The sequence below is a fragment of the Sclerotinia sclerotiorum genome, genomic scaffold (genome assembly GCF_000146945.2).
Source record: "Sclerotinia sclerotiorum 1980 UF-70 scaffold_2 genomic scaffold, whole genome shotgun sequence".
Lineage (NCBI taxonomy): Eukaryota > Fungi > Ascomycota > Leotiomycetes > Helotiales > Sclerotiniaceae > Sclerotinia > Sclerotinia sclerotiorum.
The window spans coordinates 166553-182778 of NW_001820834.1; the positions used below are offsets into that span (position 1 = coordinate 166553).

General features: G+C 41.5%; 6 protein-coding genes and 2 non-coding genes across 8 annotated transcripts; 6 read left to right on the plus strand and 2 right to left on the minus strand.

Moving 5' to 3' along the window:
- Positions 1–936: 936 nt before the first annotated feature.
- On the minus strand, positions 937–2012 carry SS1G_01140 (hypothetical protein; the record flags this gene model as incomplete). The annotated part of the gene is made up of 2 exons (XM_001596898.1): positions 937–1455; positions 1521–2012. The coding sequence occupies 2 exons, from the start codon at positions 2010–2012 to the stop codon at positions 937–939; spliced, it is 1011 nt and encodes a 336-aa protein (XP_001596948.1).
- A 675-nt stretch (positions 2013–2687) lies between these two features.
- On the plus strand, positions 2688–3231 carry SS1G_01141 (predicted protein; the record flags this gene model as incomplete). The annotated part of the gene is made up of 2 exons (XM_001596899.1): positions 2688–2783; positions 3010–3231. The coding sequence occupies 2 exons, from the start codon at positions 2688–2690 to the stop codon at positions 3229–3231; spliced, it is 318 nt and encodes a 105-aa protein (XP_001596949.1).
- A 609-nt stretch (positions 3232–3840) lies between these two features.
- SS1G_01142 (hypothetical protein) lies at positions 3841–4023 on the minus strand (the record flags this gene model as incomplete). Its single annotated transcript, XM_001596900.1, has 1 exon — positions 3841–4023. The coding sequence occupies one exon, from the start codon at positions 4021–4023 to the stop codon at positions 3841–3843; it is 183 nt and encodes a 60-aa protein (XP_001596950.1).
- Positions 4024–4510: 487 nt separating this feature from the next.
- SS1G_01143 (hypothetical protein) lies at positions 4511–6644 on the plus strand (the record flags this gene model as incomplete). The annotated part of the gene is made up of 2 exons (XM_001596901.1): positions 4511–5645; positions 5695–6644. The coding sequence occupies 2 exons, from the start codon at positions 4511–4513 to the stop codon at positions 6642–6644; spliced, it is 2085 nt and encodes a 694-aa protein (XP_001596951.1).
- Positions 6645–7140: 496 nt separating this feature from the next.
- On the plus strand, positions 7141–9102 carry SS1G_01144 (hypothetical protein; the record flags this gene model as incomplete). Its single annotated transcript, XM_001596902.1, has 4 exons — positions 7141–7226; positions 7666–7721; positions 8192–8707; positions 8804–9102. 4 exons carry the CDS (start codon positions 7141–7143, stop codon positions 9100–9102), a joined length of 957 nt encoding a protein of 318 aa, XP_001596952.1.
- Positions 9103–11812: 2710 nt separating this feature from the next.
- SS1G_01145 (hypothetical protein) lies at positions 11813–13832 on the plus strand (the record flags this gene model as incomplete). Its single annotated transcript, XM_001596903.1, has 5 exons — positions 11813–12199; positions 12285–12740; positions 12793–12871; positions 12945–13465; positions 13518–13832. The coding sequence occupies 5 exons, from the start codon at positions 11813–11815 to the stop codon at positions 13830–13832; spliced, it is 1758 nt and encodes a 585-aa protein (XP_001596953.1).
- A 405-nt stretch (positions 13833–14237) lies between these two features.
- On the plus strand, positions 14238–14386 carry SS1G_14618. Its single transcript has one exon. It is a non-coding gene; the product is annotated as a tRNA-Ser (tRNA).
- Positions 14387–15394: 1008 nt separating this feature from the next.
- SS1G_14654 lies at positions 15395–15466 on the plus strand. The gene has a single exon. It is a non-coding gene; the product is annotated as a tRNA-Arg (tRNA).
- The last annotated feature ends 760 nt before the right edge of the window (positions 15467–16226 follow it).

Below are 16226 nucleotides of genomic sequence, written 5' to 3' on the forward strand. Positions count from 1 at the left end.
GATGGAGAAAAAAGACAGACCCACCCACTCACAACTAACTAAACTGGTGTGGTTTTTTTTGCGGAAAGAGGATTGGACGGAGAAAAAAGACAGCCCCACTCACTCACTGATGTGATGGTTAAAACTAAGTATCTAGGTAGATACAGTAGATAGATTTGACTTCAATTTTGAAAATTTTTGGCTTCGACGAGATTGAAAATTTAATGGAAGGGAATTTTTTGGGTTTGGGAAGTTTAGATTAGGTGCTTTTTTTTTTTTTTTTTGGAAGGATGCGATTTGAGGGAGTTGTGGGTGTGTTACCAGGTAGGGGAAGTTGGGTGTGAAGAGAGATGGAGAGGGTTGACTTGATTGTTTTTGGTTATAGGATGCTGATACTTATTATCATACTTTTTTGGTTTTTTGATTTGGAGATGGTGTGGGAGGATGTGAGTATAGATGTTATATACAATGGGTTTTAAGTTTCAGTTTGAGAGGGGTTGAGAAGCATTTCAATACTAGAAGGTAGAGATTGGAATATTGTTCGAATCTCCTAGGTCTTAAACATGGTAACATCTGTCTTTCTTGTTTTCTGTAGTAAAGGGTTAGCCAGCTAAATACCTGGCTTTGAATCTTTTGATAGATGGTATTTATGATGGATGCATTCTTGTTCAGAGGATAACTGAAATGGAGGAGAGTATCAGTTTAGGTGTAACTAGATAGATGGTTGCTAAATTGATGGTACGCACCTACTTGTAGATGTACTTGGGACTTTGAATGAGGAAATTTCTGTTTAATCTGGTGATCTAAATTGCTATCATGAGGAATTTATAAAAGATACATATATAGCAAGAGTTGTAGAGTCATAAGTCATGGGTATCTCAACGTAAAACCAAACGTATCCCAAACTCCAATACCAGACAAAACCAAGACAGTCCATCTTGGCAACAAAAATAAATCTTAACCCTTCCTAGAACTTCTTCTTCTCCCAGTTAATGATTTCATACCCTCTTTTCCATTAGAAATTGCCTTTTTACTTCGGCTCTTGATTTGATGCTTTTCAGCCTCATCCGCAATATCTTCCTCGAATCCAGGCCCGATGCTAGTTCCATGAATCCAATCCAACAACCCCAATGGTGCAAAATTTCCTTTTCCGCCACTCTCACTATGTAGATCCTGTCGACGTGCTATACCACCAAGAATAATACCGGGAATGCTGGTGTACCCGGATGATGCGAGTGTTTCTTCTAAAGTGACGACGGAGAGAGTAAGAAGATAGGTAAGGAGGTGGACACGAAAAACTACTGCGGGGAGATAGATGGGAATGAAGCGGAACAGTATGTAGGAGGCTGGATGATCGTAATGTGCGACGAATGCATATGGAGAAGTGATGGAGTGGAAATAAGTCTTGTGACCCTTGCTGAGGAAGTTTGAAGACCGAGCGTGGAGAATGTAACGGTGAGTGTAGTATTGTAGGACCTGTATAAAAAATGGGTCAGCCGTGAGAGACCACCAAGAAAGCATCTATTAAGATTATCACTAACCTCGCGGACAAGAAGACATTTTAAAGCATCCTTGGCGATCGACCATGGCATGGGTAATGTGGTAGTGACTCTTAGCGCAGTTTTATAGTGTAAGATTTCCGTCAGGAACATTTCCAGTCCCGCTTGAATGCCAATTCCAAGCAAGATATTGAATATGCTGATCCCAACGACCTCATACCATTTCGGAACCTTGGACCTGGATACTTTTATTCCTCCCGTACGAGTAGGTAATGCTTGTTTTCCTTGCCGCTTAACTCCCACCGATAAACTTGGTATGATGGAATCGAAGAGGAGGAATAATAATGATGGTATTATGAAGAATAATAGTCTGATGCCAATGGTCCCTACTAGCTCGACCTTTAAAGCCGAATGTGAGAGCACGAGAGTTGACCATGTCATGTAAAAGAATAGGACGTTTAAAGATGTTGAGTATGTTGATACTGATGGCATGAGAAAGTATCCCACCACCGGAAGCGATAGCAGTGCATCCATGATGGAGATTGTTTTTGCGAAAGATTGTTTAGAAAGATGTAAGAACCTTATGTAACCTTATGAATGTTTCCAAATAAGTAAGTTAAAGATGTACAAAAGCTATGAGATGTCTCAAATATTCTGTAACCTTATACTTTCAGATGGTGGGGAACATGAAGAAGATTTACTTTACTCTGTACGGCAGTATGCAGTTATGCCAACGAACGGCCCGCCCCATAGTTTAAGTTAAGTTGCTCAAAAATTGACCCCTCGTGGTGACGATGTCATAACACTGACGTTTCCTGATTTTATGTCCACTTTTTCCCATGTGGAGGAATGCTCGGCTATAATAATACTTGTCTTTGCTACTGCATCAGGGGTCTTTTAGTAAGGTGAAGGAATATTACCCGCCGCTTGAAGTACTCTGTACTCTGTACTCTGTACTTTGTATTTTATTCTGTAAAGTTATTACTTGTAGATAAATACTCCATAGAAATGATTTAGACTTATTAAGCAATTAAAGCCCTTCCTCAGCTCGGACCTTGCAACAACCAGTGGAACCACCTTTTGATCTCTTTTCTTTTTTGATCCTCGTTTAGGTAGATGAAAAGAAGTAAGGAAGAGAAGAAAGAAGAAGCCTGAGATCCACTATTGCTAATTGTAGGAACTTTAAGAAGCGGATTCCGATATAAAAAAATGGCCTTCGCAAATTACTGGATACCAGCGGCCACAGTTCATACAAGGCATAATTGCGCAGGTAACCGATTAGGTATTATTGTTAATACCTCACTGGTATGTATAATATAGTTTCAATAAAGGGGCATTGAATATAATGGAATGATTTCCCCCTCACTATCTGTTCCATCCCCCTTCTCCTCACATCGCTCTATCTATCTAGAGAAGATATTTTACCTCTGATCGATGTCTTCTTGAAATGTTCCATCAATGTTCTACAAGGTCCCTCTTTCCCAAGTGATCCTCTCCCGGCCGCCCTGTCGAGATTAAATTGGCGACCCAGAAAAATAAAAGGCACAAATCAAAGGCGTTCCACGAAGCCCACCCAAATTCATCACATCCATCCACGAGTGCGTTCGCGGGAAAAGAGCATCCATGTTCTGCATTGCATTTTGCAGGCAGAATTGGCAATTCAACCTATCATTGTCAATTGAAATTTCCATCGGGACGTTCCCCCCGCGACAAAGTTAATCAATATTTTTTGGAAAGAGGCGATAAGCAGTGAATGCCCCTGAACCTGAACTAGGTACGGGGTATGGAGCTGTAGACAATTCACTGAGAAACAGTCGATTAGAGAGAAGTTGTTTAGCAGTTTGGAAGCTTTTTAGAAGCTTGGAAGTTTCGATTGATTTTCACTTACCTAACCTACCGAGGGGCCCTTTATTTTCTGTTCAAGCTTTGGAAACAGGACGTTTCAAATGGGTCTGTCTCGCATGTTCCTGATTATTATAACCTCCAAAGACTGCGCACATTGACTGTTTTGATATTTGATGCACATTACCGTTTTCTTGGATTATTGACAATAAGGTGCTCAAGGTGCCTAAGGTGCCCAAGGTGCCGGTCGAAATCGATTAACATTCATTTATTCATTTATTTTTCATTTACTCATTCCTACGTTCTCGGACCATATCATATTAATCCCTTTACCTATCCTATCAGCCATTGCGAGTCATTGCGGACAGAGTATCATCCAATTTCACACCAAGCCAATTCTTCTCGCACGTTAAACATAGTCAAGATCTTTGAAACAATCTTTCAATTGTTTGTGGTTTGTGGTTTTGGAGGTGGTGTCAATGCTTGTATCAAATCGTCTTAATAAACCGACCACTACTCTTCATTTATAGTAGGCGCGGTACCTCCGATCCTTACACAGCGCCATGGAGACTCCCCCACCAATACCATATCGATCACGACGTCGAAAATCTCTATCTGGTCCCTCGGCGCATTCCTCAAATCGTGTATCAATACAACCCGCGTCCCCGGAGGTTATATCTTCTCTAATTACATCACTTTCCATCATATCCTCTCCTGCGAATGAACTATTCGAAAATCACTCAACATCCGTTTCACCAACTACTTCGCCCACTTTCTTTACACATTCAGACTTGCGACCATCATATACTAGGACAAGTTCAGGAGGAAGTTTTGGGATAGACTACGGCGCATTTAGGCGACCATCATTGCGCGAACTTGTTGAAGAAGAATCTCTCGATGAATTGGCTGCGAGCCCTCCCGTCGTTAAGACTGCGAAACCTCCCTCAGGTTTTTCACCATTGACTGCACCGAAGTCGCCTGCCGCAGATTCTAGGTCCAACTCACTCAAAAACTTTTTGCGCCGACCGAGTTCGAAGGGTTCACAAGGATCAAAGGAAAAAGATGAGTCGAGCACAATCGGCAATCTATCAATAGAGTCTGGTTACCCTCCAACACCGAAGTTGGAAAGGAAAAGGTCCACGGAAAGTTGGGACAAAAAACAGGCTAGGAATCATAAAGGGTTGATGTACATGAGTTCAAAAGAGAGACTTAGGGAGAACGCATCGGACAAGAAACGAAATTTGAAGGGCCTTGGGCTTGATCGTATAGCCATACCCAACCTTGATCAGCCATCTTTTATGGCTGAAACCCCCATCACTGAAGAACCTCTCACAATAGGCAAACATACCATACTCACTCTCGATACTACCAACACAAGCCCAGTCCCTCGTCTTTGGTCTCCATCGCTAGCGAATAGTCCCGGCGGCATTGGATCTGGTAGATTCATACCTCCACGAGATTCCTCCCTTCGGAAACCGGCGGCTCAGACGAAGAAACGCGACTCGAAATTAGCGAGTCGACAAAGTGATATGGAACGTGAAAAACAGAAGAATACTACTAATGAATATGACGAGGGCCCAGATCAGAAGCAGGAAAGCTCGACGGAATCTGGGGAATCCACGAATCTAAAAGTACCTAGCGAGGGGTCCGTACCTTCTCCATCGCTCGAATCTACAACGCTAGCCAACAAGCAATTTGAGGAGACTACAAAGAATAACGAGCATCTAGTTTTTGAGGATGATATTGAGTGTGCCCCCGCACCGGTTATTACCCAACGAAGATCACAACGCAACCAGAGTCCCAACAAATCCAAACGATCATCTAGTCAGAAAAGACAATCTGGCGGGATTTCACCTGAACCACCAGAGCTAAAGATAAAACGGAGCACTTCACGTCTGAAGCGTTTGTCTGCTCCTTTAAGCCCTGGTAATTTAAACAATGATACCTTCAAGAGAAATACATCTAAACCTGATTCTAAATATGTCTCCTCCGACCCAGCGCGACCTGCGTCTGTGTTTATTGATGCTCGCCCTAGCAGTGCGGATTCCATCGATGATGCCGTCACAGCCTACCTTGCCTCCCCACGCTTATCACAGAAAATCAGGCATCCTCAAAGTGGACGAACCATCTCATTCTCAGAGGTTGGCGATCCAGAGGGTTCAGTTGTATTCTGCTGTGTTGGAATGGGTTTGACTAGATATATCACGGCTTTTTATGATGAACTTGCTTTGGCGCTGAAGTTACGATTAGTCACACCGGATAGACCAGGAGTTGGACAAAGTGAGCCATATACTGATGGTACAGCGACTCCACTGAGCTGGCCTGGTAAGCTTTAAACCTGTATTATTATTTTTTCAGTGCTAATGTTACATAGATGATGTGTACGCGATTTGTCAAGCTTTGAGGATAACAAAGTTCTCCATTCTTGCACATTCAGCGGGTGCAATATATGCTCTTGCAACAGCGTTACGTATGCCACAACACATTCGTGGTCGTATTCATCTTCTTGCTCCTTGGATTCCACCTTCTCAATTGACAACGTTTGGTACACAGACAGTGTCCCCACCTGCAAACTCTATACCTACATCTCAGCGTATTCTTCGTGCGCTTCCAACAACGATACTCAAGGTTGCAAATTCTAGTTTCATGAGTGCTACTAGTAGCTCAGTTACAAGTAGTCTTCCTAAGCAAAAAAGAAATAAACGCAAATCTACAAGTACTCCTCGAGATACTCCCACACCGAGTGGTAGGAATAACGTACTTACCCCAGGTCTAGATAAGGAGAATCAAAAATTTGATCCTTCAAAAAGGCCAGAATTTATGGCGGCAGAATCAATGGAGGAAGCAGCAGGGAATCCAAATGATCCGAATCATGATGCTGCAATACTAGCAGTGGCTGCCAGTACATTAGCCGACAAAGAAAGGCAAATGACTTACGATACACGTTTAACACATGCTATATGGGACCTTGCTACTATCGGTGCAAACCCTGCTGTGGATTTATTAGTGTGTTTAGAGAGAAGGCATACGATTGGGTTTCGTTATGTTGATATTACACGTTCGACAGTTATTCATCATGGAAGTAAGGATACCCGAGTTCCTGTTGAAAATGTTCGATGGTTGGGAAAAACAATGAAGAGGTGTGAAGTAAGGGTATTAGAAGGAGAAGGGCATGGTTTAATGGCTTCGGCTACTGTGATGGGTGGTGTACTTATGGAAATCGCGCGAGAATGGGAGGATTGGATCGAGATTACTGGATCTACTCGAGGTGATGGGACTAAAAGGACTTTAAGGGAAAGGGCAAGTGTGGGAGCTTTCAGATGAGAGGTTCTCCCGGTGGGATGTTCATGATTGATTGAGCGGGGATATCAAGCGAGGAGAAAAAGTTTGATGGCGCTAGGTGATGATGGGATGGCAGATCTGCACGCACGCATATTTAAGTTTCCTTTGTCAGTTACTTTGTGGGGCTTTGCTTGGTGCACAGCGGGATGGATGGGATTCTTGATACGACTTGTACGATTACCATAACTATAACTATGTAATATGCCTCTAGATACTTAGCTTAATACATAATAAAAATAATAGATGATACCCTTATATTGTAGTACCTAGGTATTCGAGGTAGTGATATTCTTCTAGGATGAAGTAGAGTCTGGATGGAAGAATTGTATGTATGTAAGATTGGGTACACTAGGTATCAAGCACCGTTCATGCTTACTCATAGCTTCTCGTATAATTCGTAATTCGTGATTCGTACTATTCGTATTGAGGTAGTTTGGGGAGTGTTAAGGTTCAGGGTCAGATCTTCTAGAAGTTTGTGATGAACGGTGGTTTATTAGCTAGGGGTATAGGGTGTAGGGTCATTAGTGGGATGGAATGTTTTATGGTATGGGTGGATGGAATGGTGTATGTAATAGAGCTACGGATTATAGATTATTATATTGATGTATATTGTGTGACCTTTGATTAGGTAGATAGGTAGATAAGATTACTTTTTAAATATTATTTTTAATGTTATTCTTTATTGGTTATACAGGTGTATTGATTTTACGCAGAAATCGGAAGTGTATATACCTAGGTAGGTAGAGAGGTCTAGTTCTGAATGATAATTGAAAGGTTGTTTAATAAGATTTTAAGATTTGAGATTAAGATTAAGATGTAAACTAAACTAAACTAAATATAGTTCACGATACGATAAGGAATAGGAGGGAGGGACATATCCTAGTCTACGGAGTATTGCAGGGAGGGAACACTGTTGGAAACGAAACGGGAATATTGGGTCCACCAACATCAATACATCAATACTACAGTACGTACACCAAACTGATAATTACAACACGAGCAGAGAGAGAATTATTCTATATTGGGATTTTTGTGGAAACGAGACTTGGTTTCACTGGTGTGAGTTTGGCTTTTCGGATACAAATATAAGATCTTACCTGGGTAACTACTCCGTATATTTATGAAGTGAGGAGAATATATCTCGGATTATCGGCAGATTTGATTTGGATTTGGAATTGATTAATCTGTTTATTGTGGAGTGAGAGGGGTCAGAACTACCTACCTACTATTATTCGATTTTTACATATACGAACAAATACTTCTTTCGAAGCTTACAAATTCTGTGCTTAAAGGTTATTATTAGAGAAGGGGAAAGGGAAAACGACAAGGGAAAGAAAGAAACGAAAAGCTCCAACCTACCTATCCACCTACCCTACCGCTACCGCGTCAATTATTAAACGTCCTGCATTGCAGCTGCAGTTGAAATGGGAAAGTACTACGAACCTAGTAAGTAAAGCTTTCACCCATCCAAAAAGTCCAAATTATCGTCAACAGCAAGCAACTGATGATACAAATTTCCAATTGAACAGATCCTCCTTACTACAAGGAAAAGCCAACCAAAATGGCATCTATGCGACGAATTAAAATCTTCGGCCTCCTAGTCTTCATCGCCGTCATTTCTCTCCTCTTTTACACATCTTCTCTTCGTCAACAACGGAATGTCGCAGCTGGAACTGGAGATTTCTACACCAAAACCATGAAAGGGTTGGGAAAACAGGAGGTAGCTGAGGCGGGGGCAGGTAGTACGGCTGGTAAAAGCGATGATGATGATAAAGTAGCAAAGCAAATGGCGCAGAGGTTAAAGGATGCGGCTGATAAGGCGAAGGATAATGCGAATGCGAAGGCGTTTAAACCGGATCCGCCGAGTCAGGTGGTAGGGAAGGGAAATGCGGCGGAAGGACAGGGTGAAAGGAGTGTAGCGGGTAGGAAAAAGATTGGGGGGGAGAAGGCGCAGGAAGTGGTTAAGGAGAAGGAGAAGGATGAGGAGGAGAAGGAAGATGTAGAGGTTACGACGGAGTTGAATACCATTTTGAAGAAATCTCCAAGTATGTTCCCATTTTTCTTTATTTCTTCGTCCCATTTCTGTTTCTATTTCTCTCATCTCAGTCTCTAAAACATAACTAATATATTCACCCCCACAGTAATCATTTTCTCCAAATCCTACTGTCCGCACTCCAAACGCGCTAAAACTATCCTCCTCGAAAAATACTCCATCGATCCACTCCCCTTCGTAGTAGAACTCGATCAACATCCCCTCGGAGGAAAATTACAAGCGAGATTGGCGCAATTAACGGGTAGAAGAACAGTACCTAATGTATTGATTAATGGGGTTAGTATAGGAGGTGGTGATGATGTGGCTGAATTACATGCGAAGAAGAATTTGGAGGAGAAGGTGAAGGATTTGGGTGGGAAGAAAATTAAGGATGTTAAGGCTTTGTGAAGAGGGGCGGGTTTGTGAATAGGTGGGAGGGGGAGGGGGAGCGCCCGCGGATAGGGAATGAAGGATATACGGGGAAGGGTATGGATAGGTAAAAGCATAGGCTGGGGATTTGGGAGAAGAATATCTTGTTAGGTACTTGAAACGAAATTTCTCGTTGGAATGGATGCAATGCAATGGATGGGATGAAATAAAATGGCAAGAAATTGGAAGAAAGCATTACTACGCAAGGCGTCTTTGGCAAAAAGGCTGGCTGGCTGGTTAATCGGTAGGTAGGCAAGGAAGGGTCCATGGAGTGGCATTCTGAGTTGTGGGCGTTTATTATTTATGGTTTGTTGATTATTTATCATTGATCAAAACAGAATTTATTTGGTTGTTTAAATCAGTTTTATTTTTTTGTTTTTTGTTTTTTGTTTTTTGTTTTTCGGTGAATTTATTATTTTATATATGTGTGTGTGTGTGTATTTGTATGTGAGTGGGATTTTGACTTTGTCCTTTCTTATTATTGAGGGGATAGTGTTAGTGTGTTTGGAGAAGCTTGGTGAAGATTGGAAATGTTTGGAGGAGTGTGGAGAAGGTCTTGAAAATATAAGTACGGGTTTTTGGTGTTGGTGTTGGTGATGGTGATAGATAGTTTTTATTATTCTTTTAAGATGCTATTTGGATGAGAGGAGAGGTGGGGTAGGAGAGTGGGGATAGAAAAGGAGAGGGGGGATAGGAGAGGAGAGGAGAGGGGAGGTAGGAGAGTGGGGATAGAAAAGGAGAGGGGGGATAGGAGAGGAGAGGAGAGGGGAGGTAGGAGAGTGGGGATAGAAAAGGAGAGGGGGGATAGGAGAGGAGAGGAGAGGGGAGGAATTGGGAGGGTAGGTAGGTAATGTAATGCTTTGTTTGGGTTGATTTTTGGAGTGATGAGGGTCTGATGAGGGATGTGCATGTGGATGTGGATGGGAATTGATTGTGTAAGGTGGGACTAGGAAAGTTCCTGTCTAGTACGCTTGATATATATTGTATGTAGGGACTCTGGATGTTTGGATGTCTAGATGTTTGGATGTCTAGACGTCTGGATGCTATAAAGAAAAATTGCGGAAAATGAAGTGTGGTGAGATAGTTGGTTGTTATTATTGAATTACTTAATCACTGCTAGTTATGTGAGGTGAGATGAGGTGAAATTTGATGAGATTGGTTAAGTAGATGAGTAGGTGGGTTTTGGAGGTGCTATGTTTTGTTTTGTTTTGTTTTGTTTTACTTGAGACGGAGAGAGAGAATGTGTGTGTGTGTATGTGACTAGAGATAAGGATGTAGTAGGAGCGGGAAGAGGGGAAAGAAGGGGAGGAATGTGGACGTGGAGGTGTAGTGGAGATGCAGATGGAAACCGAAACAGATTAGTGTTATTTTAGCTTTGTAGGGAGGAGCGGGGAGTGGGAAAGGAAGAAGGGGAGGGATGTATAGGTAGCAGTATTTAGATAATCGAGTGTTATTAAACTTCGAAAATCCAAAATTTTAAGTGTACATACAAATATACTGAGTACAGAGGAAGTTAGTGGTTAGTGGCTACTATAAGACAGTAGTAACATACTAGTTGATTATTCCAATCACGAGTAGATTCAGCAAGAAGGGTAATCTTGTATTAATAAGTAAAATCCTCTAAATGTGGCAAACAAAAACATCTTCAAATAACCTAGTAAACATGCTCCCATCCATACTCTATAACATTTCAGGTCTAGATTTAACCCGAAATCAATGGAACATTCGAATTTAGATTCTCAGACGTGCAATATAATAACCTTATATCCCACCCATCGCCTAAGGTCATTTTAGACTCGGCGGAGTTAAGGGGCAAAAAAGTGCCAAGCGATGTGCTAAGACGAAACAAACAAAAGATCACCATATTAAGTAATCAGGAATTTCTAAAAAGTCATCTACGTCAGCGATCGATGAATGTTTCTTAAGCCTTATCTCATTGATCGTGCATGTAACTAGGTGCGGAACTAGTATGTTCGCCATATCGAAATAATGCGGGTATATCGAAGTCGATGCTGTTGTCTATGCGTGCATGTTAAGTAACTTAAGTTTAAGCTTAATGCGGGTTTCGGACAATTTTATGTGCGTGGAGATGGTGATGGTGATGGTGATGCTATGATGCTTGCTGTTGATCTGTTGAGTCTGCTTGATGGACTTTAGATCTCGGGTTTAATTAATGGATGGATGAATTGCTGATTTTTTATATGACCATGAAGACTGTGGAATAGGCTGACGGGAAAATACTAATAGGTGTTGCTGTGTTGGGTATGGTCGATGTTGGGACTGCTTGATATCCAGTTGATACTACTAGGTTGGTATGAGGTATGATATCATGCGGTCTATTGAAAAGGCCGAGAATTGGATGTTGTATTTGGAAGAAGGGAAGAAAAGTCCATGGGGAAAGTGATGATTTCGTTTTGTTTTCATACTCATATTTGTTTCTTTCTCTGGATTTTCGTCTTTTCTTCTGATATATCATTTTCATATAAATATATATACATCCCTTTTTAAATATAGTTTGCTTCACATATTTTCATTCTTCATAAGCTTAATATTATCAATAGTTTAAAGGTTCATCTCTAGAATTATCTATTTATTTGTTTTAATACAGGCATATTTATTTGCCACACTAGTTTTTACTCATTCAATCATTATTGGTGCCGCCAACAAAGTTGAAAAGTAAACGGCGAAGATGAAGGAAATTTTTCGAGATGCAACAGCCGGAAAGGTCCTACGTCTATTATCAGGAAAAAGAATTTTAAAATATCCAGAGGAACGAAGTGTACCATCCGACACCGAGAAAGGAAAAGCAGATATCTGGCGGAAATATCTACATACCCAAAAGACGCAGAACGTGAGGGAACATGGAAGTTGTGATGAGCCTGAACAAGAACAATCATTGGAATTTAAAGATAACGATAGTCCAAGTCAAGATGGAGAATATGTTAGACCCTCAAACGCAACGCAAAGCTCGGATCGAACAAGAGTGGTAAATGATAATGGTGTGAATACGAAGAATGGAGGCATAGATGCTCAAATTATTGATTGGGATCAAACTGATGGGGTTTTTGATTCAGAGGTATGTTGTGTAGCTGTGTTTGTAGCATTCAAAAATACAGTCTAGGATTTGCAAAATTACAATGCTAACTGAAGCTTTATAATAGAATCCACAAAATTGGTCGAAAGGAAAGAAATTCTTCGTAACTTTCCTCATCTGTCTATTGACTTTCGCCGTCTACATTGGATCAGCCATCTATTCTGCAGGAATCTTAGACGTAATGCAAAAATTCGGAGTCAGTCAAGTAGCTGCCACTGCTGGTCTCACCTTATTTGTAGCCGGTTATGGTATCGGACCCATGTTATGGTCTCCTATGAGTGAGATACCTCAAATTGGTCGAAATCCCGTTTACATTGGTACGCTTATTGTCTTTGTGGTTTTACAATTCGGTGTTATATATGCGAGGAATTTCGCCATGTTGCTTATATTTCGATTTTTGACGGGCTTTTTTGGTTCTCCTGTTTTGGCTACTGGAGGGGCTTCGTTGAGTGATATGTATGCACCTAATAAGAGGGCTTATGCTATTGGGATTTGGGGTATGGCTGCTGTGTCGGGTCCAGTGGTATGTTTTTCTCTACTTCTTTCTTTCGATTCTTGATCACTGATAAGCTTAGTTGGGTCCTTTGGTTGGAGGATTCGCTGCGGAGAATAAAGGGTGGACTTGGACGATTTGGGAATTGACTTGGTTATCTGGTGAGTTGATCCATCATTTTCAGGACTTTGATGTATACTACCGTTAGCTCTGGTACTGACAACATTTCTATAGGATTCGCACTCATCGTCCTAATTTTCTTCTTACCTGAAACTAGCTCCGCCAATATATTATATCGACGACGTCTTCGTCTCACAAAAGCAAGTGGCGTCAAGAACTTAAAATCCGAACCAGAAATTGAAGCCGATAAAATGACCACGCAAGATAAAATAAACATGGCTCTCATTCGTCCATTCTCACTTACTTTTACCGAACCAATTCTTTTCTGTCTCAATCTATACATCGCCCTAATCTATGGTCTTCTATACGTCTGGTTTGAATCATTCGCCATTGTTTTCGTCGAGATTCACGGTTTTAGCTTGGGGAAAGAAGGTCTAGCTTTCTTGGGTATTTTCGTCGGATCTCTGGCGGTTATCCCACCATTCTTTTGGTACTTGAAGAAATATCAAGAACCGAAATTTGATGAAAATGGTAATATTAAACCAGAGATTAGATTGCAACCAGCTTTCGTTGGTGCTTTTTGCATTCCTATCTGTTTATTTTGGTTTGGTTGGACTAGTACAGAAAGTATTCACGTATGTTCCCTCTTCCCCTTCTCTTCCGCACCATAAACTAACATCTATCCAGTGGATTCTTCCCATAATCGGCTCAGCCTTCTTCTCCATTGGTGCCTTTCTCCTCTTCAATTCAGTCCTAAACTACATCGGTGACGCATATCCCGTGTATGCGGCATCAGCATACGCGGGAAATGACTTCATGAGATCATGTTTCGGTGCTGGTTTTCCACTTTTTGCTAATGCGATGTTTAAGGATTTGGGGGTTCCCTGGGCAAGTTCTACGTTGGCGTTTATTAGTGTCGCGTTTATTCCCATTCCGTTTGTTTTGTACAAATGGGGTGAGGTAATTAGACATAAGAGTAAGAAGGCTAGACATGATATTTAGAGGGGTTGGTGGTGTTGACGTTGGGTGTTGGGTTATGTTGGTGGGCGATGATGAGTGTATGATTTTTATGAGTATTGTATTAATGTTTATAATATAGGATATGTGGAATGGGAAAAGCATAGGGGATGGTCAGCTACATGGGGAATATAGAGTCTGACCTGATAGAGGATTGTGTGATAACGACGAGACGAGACGAAACCTTTAACGCATTTAAATTAACAACAACAATTTCCACATCACAACCCATTCAATCAGTGTATCCAAATCTAAATCAATTCCTAATCTCAACCTCACCACCCATCCCTCCCCACTAATCTCTCTCTCCCACCCACTCCATCAGTACCCAGCACCTAGTATATAAACCCAAACCCATCCAAAATCTCTTCATGTATTAGTCAGCAAAAAGGCGTCGTGACGGAGTGGTTAACGTGATTGACTCGAATTACATCGTTGTGTTATTCCTCTTGACATGCTTGAGAGAGGAAAGATGGGCGATGACGGAAATTTGATATCAATTCCTTTCGGGGGCGCATGTTCGAATCATGCCGACGTCGTTTTTTGGGGGTTTGGGGTTTGGGGTTTTGTTTGCGGAGGGAGGGAGGGCTTGGTGGTTGCGGTTGAGAAATAGGGGAAGGTGTGGGGAAAGTAAGGTTCATGAAGGATGAAGGGCAGGAACGGGTGGTAAAGTTAAGGTTAAGGCTAAGATCAAATTTTGAGGATCGTTTGAGGCTGGCCTGGGCCGGGGGTTCTTGGGTGTGGAGCACTTCTAGGGCGGAGTGGGGAATTTACATTAGTGCAAGTGGGATGCTGATCTTAATTATTTATTTGCTTCTGGCGGAATAATAGGATGAATAGTTGAGGATGTAGGATATGATAGATACATGCATAAATATATATACTTAGTTTTGGAGATAATGAAAACCAGGGAAAAGATATACCTACCAAGTCCTACATAATCTATGCCAAAAGATAAAAGCGAATTTCTGCTTTGTTTTCAGTACCTAGGGGAAGTAAGATCTTACTGTAACGATACTGTACTGGAGGCAGCGGCTGCCTAAGGTTCGTCGGTTGGTAGTTATGGGTTAAGGCTTTATCACTGGTATTCACTTGGAAGTGAGGTCGTTACTAGATCAAGTAGAATGTAGGTAAACTAATTGATAACTAAGTTGAGCACGAAGCTCCTAAACTATAAAACTATTCTGACTATATACTATCGATCTCCTGACTGCTAGCAGAGCTAGCACATCACGTGATTCTACTTTTCACATGACACTAATCCTGCGATGGTGAATCGTGACAATGAGTTTGGTTTAGCTGTTAACTAGCTAGGTAGGTATTAGCTATAACCTCTTATACTTTCAACTTGATAAAAGTCTCAATTTCCAGAGGTGAAGGAAAATTCTACTTGAGAATAATAAAAATCACATTTACGACATCCAAGCCCATTTGATAATGAAATCTCGAAAATGCGTGTCTTAGACTCTATGGTGCGGGGTACATAGTGGGGCTCTCACATTCTAGATATTTATATTCAAATAATGGCAATTCCGAACTAGTCCAAGGGCTCGATGGCGCAATGGTAGCGCATTGCTTTCCGGTGGCAAAGGTTGTGGGTTCGAGTCCCATTCGAGTCGCTTTTTGGTTCCGCTTTTGCTTGTGATCATCTTTGCAGGTTTAAGGGTTTTTGATTTTGGGATTGATGACGTGAGTGAGGTTGGGAGTTGGATTAGATTTGGTGGGTTGAATGAGGTCTTGGTTTTGTGGATTAGGTAAGGTTAAGCGATGCGTTACTAAGATGATGGATGTTGTTTTTCTCCTTTCCCTCCTCGCCCACATTCGCGGGACAAGAGCACATTTACCGCTCCTGTGAGCTTTGATTGCGCATGCCCACATCTCAATCGCTATATAATCCCAGGACCTCAAAAATTCATGGACTTGCATCGATTTGACAGAGCACCCGCTGGTTGCCCATCCATTATTCCTTGGCCGAAGAAGTCGAAACCAAGTTACTTGATTATTGATAAAAGAGACAAGAAAGTAGAAGATCACCATACAATAAGCAAATTTGTGAATATTATCTTCACATATTTAGGTGGTAAATAGTATCTACTCTAGCAGTATAGATGGAACATCCTGGCAATACAAGAACTCAGCTAATGCCGCTCAATAAATGGAGGTTATTGAAGTTTTGTGTTCAACGGACGGTGCAACTCAACATCCAAGGATTTAGCACAATTTTTGTTGGTCGTGAATTTCTGAGGCCAGTCTGTTCGAGAATCTCGCAATCGGCACATATCTCGGCGTCTCCCCAAATGTAAGCCCTGTTGTCCACACAACTGAACATCTTCCTAAGAATATTGCTCTTAAACCCCGAATTCCTGGCTTCCCAAAAGG